General features: G+C 41.5%; 1 protein-coding gene across 1 annotated transcript; it reads right to left on the bottom strand.

Annotated features, from left to right (window-relative positions):
* LOC135543851 (olfactory receptor 10G4-like) lies at positions 1–951 on the bottom strand. Its single transcript, XM_064971173.1, has one exon. The coding sequence runs from the start codon at positions 949–951 to the stop codon at positions 1–3; it is 951 nt and encodes a 316-aa protein (XP_064827245.1).
* Between the last annotated feature and the right edge of the window lie 6,494 nt (positions 952–7,445).

Here is a 7,445-nt window from a genome sequence, read left to right as displayed (position 1 = left end):
TCATTTCATCACTGCCGTTCTTTTCCTAGACAGTATCTGAACCAATCTCTTTCTAGTCTCCTTGGTCTTCAGACAGTAGACTACTGGGTTGATCAGAGAAGGTAACAGCGTAGCTATAATCATTAAAGCGTTACGCTCCGTCAGATTCAGCCTCACCCCTATCCTCGTCAACAACACAGAGACCAACTTGGGAGCGTAGTAACAGAACACCACAATAATGTGACAAATACAGGTATTAAACACCTGCACTCTGCTCTCGTTGTTTGGCAGTCTCAGTACTGTGTAGATCAGATTCACGTATGACAGCAGAATGAATGTGAGCTGTGCACCAACCAACCACAGACCCAGGATGGTGGGAAGCATCCAATAGGGTTCAGGGTTGACACAGGCGGCTCTGACCATAGCAGGATAGTCACAGAACACATATCTAATGATGGGCTGGCAGTATGGAAGGCTGTCTGCCTGAGCTGCTACTACCCCCATGACCCCTAACCCTATCAGCCAGGTAGCTGTGATCAACAGGAAGAGCCGTGGGTTAGTCAGGATGCTGTGGTACCTAAGAGGGGTGCTGATAGCGATGGTTCGGTCCAAAGCCATCAGGGACAGGGCCAGACACTCTTCAATGTCACCCAGGTGGTAGATGTACATGCGTGATATGCAGGAGTAGTAGGAGATGGTTTTTACCTCGCCCAGCAGGACAGAGATCATGGTGGTGCTGGTGCTGGAGGTGAACATGATGTCCACCACGGCCAGGTTACAGATGAGGAGGTACATGGGCGTGTGCAGCCGTCTGTCCGTCAAAATGATGCAGATGTTGGTGCCGCTTCCCAGAAGCACAAGGAAATAGGTGATGAAGATGAGGAAGCCCAGGAGCTTCTGGTGAGAGAGGTGGTCGAAGCCTGTGATGGTAAACTCCTCCACATTCTTCCCCGTGAAATTCACTGAAGACATCCTACACAAGCATCAGCCTACACAGACATAAAGATGATATATAAACACAACAACTCTACAGTTAAACTAAGACACTAACAAGTGGTGACACAAGTCAAGTGGTGACACGATCAAATCCATCTATTGAAACCTGCTGAGGAGACAGAACTCTACAACCCCTAGGCTGTGTACTATGACACTGTGAAGCTGTTGGCAGTTATACATTAGGTGACCAACCCACGTGTTGAAAAGGAGGGGTGGGTGTTTCCCCAATTATAGGTGAGGACCCACTGGGAGGAGACAGCCAATTGGTTTTGAATCATGGCCTAAGTTTTGGTCTTAGATATCATTATTTGGAAACCTATATAGTTTGCCATAAGAATACTTGAACAAAACCATCACACTTTATAGTCAATGCCCAGATCAAAAAGTCATCAACCAATAATACCACTGTCATGTTCTGACCTTAGTTCATTTGTTATGTCTTTGTTTTTGTATGGTCAGGGCTTGAGTTGGGTGGGTTGTCTATGTTCCTTTTTCTATGATTTGGGATTTCTGTGTTTGGCCTAGTATGGTTCTCAATCAGAGACAGCTTTCATTCGTTGTACCTGATTGAGAACCATACTTCGGTAGCCTGGTTTCACTTTTGAGTTGTGGGTGATTGTTACCTGTGTCTGTGTTAGGCCTGGTATGGTTCTCAATCAGAGGCAGCTGTCATTCGTTGTCCCTGATTGAGAACCATACTTAGGTAGCCTGGTTTCACTTTTGAGTTGTGGGTGATTGTTTCCTGCGTCTGTTTCGATTTTCGTTTGTTCATTAACGTTGTTGTTTACATATACAGTTTTATATATTAAAATGGACACTTACCACGCTGCGCATTGGTCCTCCAATACTTCCTACTACTCCTCTTCATCAGAAGAGGACTACAATCGTGACTACCACAGACTGCAATACTGCTGGCTTTCGTCTCTCCTCTCTAATCAGGGAATGATTGAATACCCATCAGTGAATTACCACCAAGAAAAAAGGCCAGCGTGTGGATCTAGACTCCTAGATCTGAATACATCTCCTTAAGTGAGTGGTATCGTATCTCTGGGGTGTAAACACCTTCAGACCACAGGTTTAATCATTAGACGCTATGCTATGCTACGCTATGGAGCTATGTTTTCTCTCTATTTATGATATGCTATGCTACGCTACTCTACGCCATGGAGCTATGTTTTCTCTGGGGTGTAAACACCTACAGACCACAGGTTTAATCATTAGACGCTATACTATGCTATGCTACGCTTTCTCTGGGGCTCAATACCTACAGTCCCCAGGTCCAGAGGTCTAATCATTAGACTAATGGTTTCCCTCTCTTATTAAGGTTAATAAACATCATCAGGGAGCAGTATTACCACTTCCTCATTGAATTGATAGTCCCACTGATCCATCCAACTGGCTCCATGTGGACAAAGATACAGTAGATGATATGCAATGTATATGCTATCTCTAGATATACCCAGGCAATTCACACAAGAAGGTACAACTTCGATGGCCCCACCTGCTTCATACTGCAAGAAAAAACTATGACTATCAGATTGTAATGTATCTCAAGGTTGTGGGAAAAGTGAAAACATACAGTTGAAGTCAAAAAGTTTAAATACATCTTAGCTAAATACATTTAACCTCAGTTTTTCACAATTACTGACATTTAATCCTTAAGATTTCCTGTCGTAGGTCAGTTAGGATCACATCTTTTTTTTATTTTATATTATTCTGAAATGTCAGAAGAATATTATAGAGAATGATTTATTTTAGCTTTTATTTCTTTCATCACATTCCCAGTGGCTCAGAAGTTTACATACGCTCAATTAGTTTTTGGTAGCATTGCCTTTAAATTGTTTAACTTGGGTCAAACGATTCAGGGAGCCTTCCACAAGCTTCCCAAAATAAGTTGGGTGAATTTTGGCCCTTTCCACATGACAGAAGTGGTGTAACTGAGTCAGGTTTGTAGGTCTCCTTGCTCGCACAAGCTTTTCCAGTTCTGCCCACAAATGTTCCATTTGGAAGACCCATTTGCGACCAAGCTTTAACTTCTTGACTGATGTCTTGAGATGTTGCTTCAATATATCCACATAATTTTCCTACCTCATATTGCCATCTATTTTGTGACATGCACCAGTCCCATCCTGCAGAAAAGCACCCCCACAACATGATGCTGACTCCCCTGTTCTTCACAGTTGGTGTTCTTCTGCTTGCAAGCCTCCCACTTTTTCCTAGAAACATAACGATGGTCATTAACCAAATAGTTGTATTTTTGTTTCATCAGACCAGAGGACATTTCTCCAAAAAGTATGATCTTTGTACCCATGTGCAGTTGCAAACAGTAGTCTGTCTTAATTATGGAGGTTTTGGAGCAGTGGCATCTTCCTTGCTGAGTGACCTTTCAGGTTATGTTGATATAGGACTCAATTTACTGTGGATATAGATACTTTTGCAACTCTTTCCTCCAGCATCTTCACAAGGTCCTTTGCTGTTGTTCTGGGATTGATTTGCAATTTTCGCAGCAAAGTACATTAATCTCTAGGAGACAGAACGCATCTCCTTCCGGAGCGGTATGATGGCTACGTGTTCCCATGGTGTTTATACTTGCGTACTATTGTTTGTACAGATGAACATGGTACCTTCAGGTGTTTGGAAATTGCTCCCAAGGATGAACCACACTTGTGGAGGTCTACAATTATTTTTCTGAGGTTTTGGCTGATTTCTTTTGATTTTCCCATGATGTCAAGCAAAGAGGCACTGAGTTTGAAGGTAGGCCTTGAAATACATCCACAGGTACACCTCCAATTGACTCAAATTATATCAATTAGCCTGTAAGAAGCTTCTAAAGCCATGACATCATTTTCTGGAATTTTCCAAGCTGTTTAATGGCACAGTCAACTTATTGTATGTTAACTTCTGACCAACTGGAATTGTGATACAGTGAATAATCAGTGAAATAGTCTGTATGTAAACAATTGTTGGAAAAATTCATGCACAAAGTTGATGTCCTAACCGACTTGCCAAAACTATAGTTTGTTAACAAGAAATTTGTGGAGTGGTTGAAAATTAGTTTTAATGACGCCAACCTAAGTGTATGTGAACTTCCGACTTCAACTGTACATTTTGGCCTAACATTGTGGCCTAAAGACATAGGCCCCAACTTCATCTGAAGCATGATGTAGCTAACAACAGTTCCATCATCACCTGCATGGCTACCTGTAAATAGGTGAGGTGATGACTCAGGATCCCAGGTCTACCAACACTCTAATTAGGTCTCTGGTGACCACCTGTTTGTTGAGCCTGAGTCTGAGGAGAGTGACAGGGACACTAGACCTGGTGGGATTACTGCTTTGCTGTCAAACAGCGTGTTACTATACACTCATTAGGAGAGAGAGAGCCAGAGAAAGAGCGAGAGAGAGAGAGAGTGCAAGTGAGAGAGAGACTAACTCATGTGTAATCAACACGCCAAAGCTATGGGTTTAGGCAAGCTAATTAAATATTACTGCTAAATGTAAATTTGATGAATCTTGCCAAAAGACTGTTTATCCATCTCTCTACATTGTCCCTAAAACACCCAACATTTAGTGGGTTGGTAATATTTTCAACACTGTGACATTAATCTTCTCATAGGATCTGATGTCACTCAGAGTTAACAAATAGGCAGTCATCAGAGAACCAATTATAATGTTGATACACCTGAGAATAGTGTTTATGGGTAGACAACTTAGGCTGGGGAGAGTTAGGATGTTTTAGGGTCAAAGGGCTAAAGAACAAGGTCAATTCAAGTCAGCACTTTTGTTACTAACTTGCATGCTGTCTACTGCAAATCACTTGAAAATAAACTACTGAAAATGTAGAACTAGACAAGGCTGTCCCTTCTCCCCCGCTTGATTCACTTTTGTGAAAAGCCACTGGTCATTTCAGTCCAGGTCAATGAGATCATAAGGGAAGTGAAACAGAAGGACATCCGGGCCAATTAAAACATAAGGGAAGTGAAACAGAAGGACATCCAGGTCATTGAGAACATAAGGGAAGTGAAACAGAAGAACATCCAGGTCATTGACAACATATCAGGAGCTGTTCCAGAAGGCCCAGGCAGTGGTCAGACAACATTCCCAATTCAGGGTAATGAGTGAGTGATGCCAACCAGTCAGTGCCATGCTGGCACGTTTCCAGTGGCGGATTTAGGCATAGGCGACATGGGCATTCGCCCAGGGCGGCATCTTTGCCGGGGGCGGCATGGGACGCCCGCGCAAAAAAATTAAATTATGATATATATATATATATATCACCATTCGTGATATTATTCGTGTATATATATATATATATATATATATATATATATATATATATGTATATATATATACAGCCGAATGGTGACATATGCACAATTGGTTTTATATCGCTCATTTGCACATCACGTCAATGATATTATGTCACCGTGTGGGACTGTGGGCCAATTAAACTTGTCGGAGTGGGCGTCCTGATTCTAGTTTCTGAGCTTAGCAGGCTACTGCCTGGGAAGGTCTCCCACTCAGAATTATGAGATGGGGAGTGGGCGGGGTTAGGTTGACCTCAGGTCACTGGAAGCCCAAGGTAGGCGGAGCAGGGGAATCTATCAAATAGAGCACCTCAAACTTTTCTCAGTACTAATGCAATTAGTTGTGTAATAGTGTAATAATCTTCTTTATAAGTTTGTTATCTATTTGTGTATTTGTGTGATATAGGATTTGTGCAATTTAGTTATATTTGTGTTTTTTGTTAGCAATAGGGTAATAGTGTAATAATTCGATACTCTTTAACATTTGTATTTATATTATACAATTTGTTTCTGTTTGTCTTTGTTACTTCTTTTGTTTATGTGTGAGTCTTATTTTTGTATATATATTTATATTTACATACTTTTAAATGTTATGATTTATTTGTGTTGTTCCAAATGTCAACAGATGGAGGACTGAAGAGATGCTTTTGAAATGGAGTCCTCTGCTGTCTGAACTAGGAGGGACGTTTCCCTCAGTATTAAGTTGATACAAGACATATCTGTTACTTTTTATCATCTTTGGTTGTGGATGGGTGTGTGTTGTTTCCTATCCCTTCCTATTTGGGGCAGCAGGTAGCCTGGTGGTTAGAGAGTTGGTCTAGTAACCGAGAGGTTGCAAGATTGAATCCCTGAGCTGACAAGCTAAAAATCTATCGTTCTGCCCGTGAACAAGCTGTGTTCATTTTATAGACTCCAAGAATTCCTCTGTCTTCCTCTGTCTTTAGTGAGTATATGAATATTGCATATAATCTCATTGGCCAATTGCTTTTAGGTACACCACCCTGTTCACTAAAACACCATCCCGTTCGCTAAAATTGTTGGCTCCTAAACAAGTGAGTCATGTGGCCGTGGCTTGCTATATAAAGCAGGCAGACAGGCATCGAGACATTGTTACCATTCGATTGAACGTTAGAATGGGCGGAACGAGTAACCTAAGCATCTTTGAGCGTGGTATGATCTTCTGTGCCAGGCGTGCAGGTTCCAGTACCTCTGAAACCAGGGGCGGAACTTTGGCTTTAGAGGTGGGGGGGACATAACCTGGTGGGGGCTCCTGGGCTTCCTCCCTCACTATTCTTTGGCATCTAAAGCTAATTTCCTGCATTTCTACACAATCTAATACAACCCTTTTTTGGGGACACTTTTATTGTAAATAAAATAGTATATGTTTCTCAACACGTCTACATGAATGGATGCTTCCATGATTATGTATAATACTGAATTAACCGTGAATTATGATGACTGAGAAGGTTATAGGCTCACTGATTGTAATGGTGAGAGGTTAGCATATCTTGGGGGTGTAATGTTATGTCGAGACAGACTGGAGAGTCTTGAAGAAATAGACAAAGAACATGCTCCTGAGACAGACCTGGTTGGAGATGTACTGCTTCTCAAACAGAAAGGTCTCTATGAGATTAGGGATGAGACACACAGGTCTGTCAGGATGAAGACTACGACGTCCCGAAGTTGAAGATACCAGAGGTTATAACAACGTTGGTGAGGAAACTGTTGAAAGTGAACAGATTCATAGGACCAGCTCTATAACTAAACTAACATATCCAGGCTGCTAAGAAATTATACCACATTTATGCAAAGAGTTATGTGACATTAGAATACTTGTGTTACTGGAGCTAACAACGTACTTGGCCGTGTGGAGGTTCCTGGCCAGGTAGATAACAGTCATGATGGAGTTAGCCATGACCGTCACGGCATAGACCAGACACCAAAACACATGATAGTATTTGATGGAAACCGTTGATGTAGAAATATCACTGGCGTTCTAATTCTGCTTGCTGAGCACTTTGTAAAACTGAGATGTAGAAGGGGTTTTATAAATAGATTTGATTTGTATTAGGGTTCTATCCAGATTTTTTATTATGTAATTTTCCATATGGCTTTAAAGGAATATCGCCAAAATAATATAAATATTTAATTTAGAAGGAAAACG

The sequence above is a fragment of the Oncorhynchus masou genome, chromosome 8 (assembly GCF_036934945.1).
Source record: "Oncorhynchus masou masou isolate Uvic2021 chromosome 8, UVic_Omas_1.1, whole genome shotgun sequence".
NCBI classification, from domain to species: Eukaryota; Metazoa; Chordata; class Actinopteri; order Salmoniformes; family Salmonidae; genus Oncorhynchus; species Oncorhynchus masou.
The sequence above is the reverse complement of the archived record's forward strand: the minus strand, read 5'-3'. Positions and strand labels throughout refer to the sequence as shown.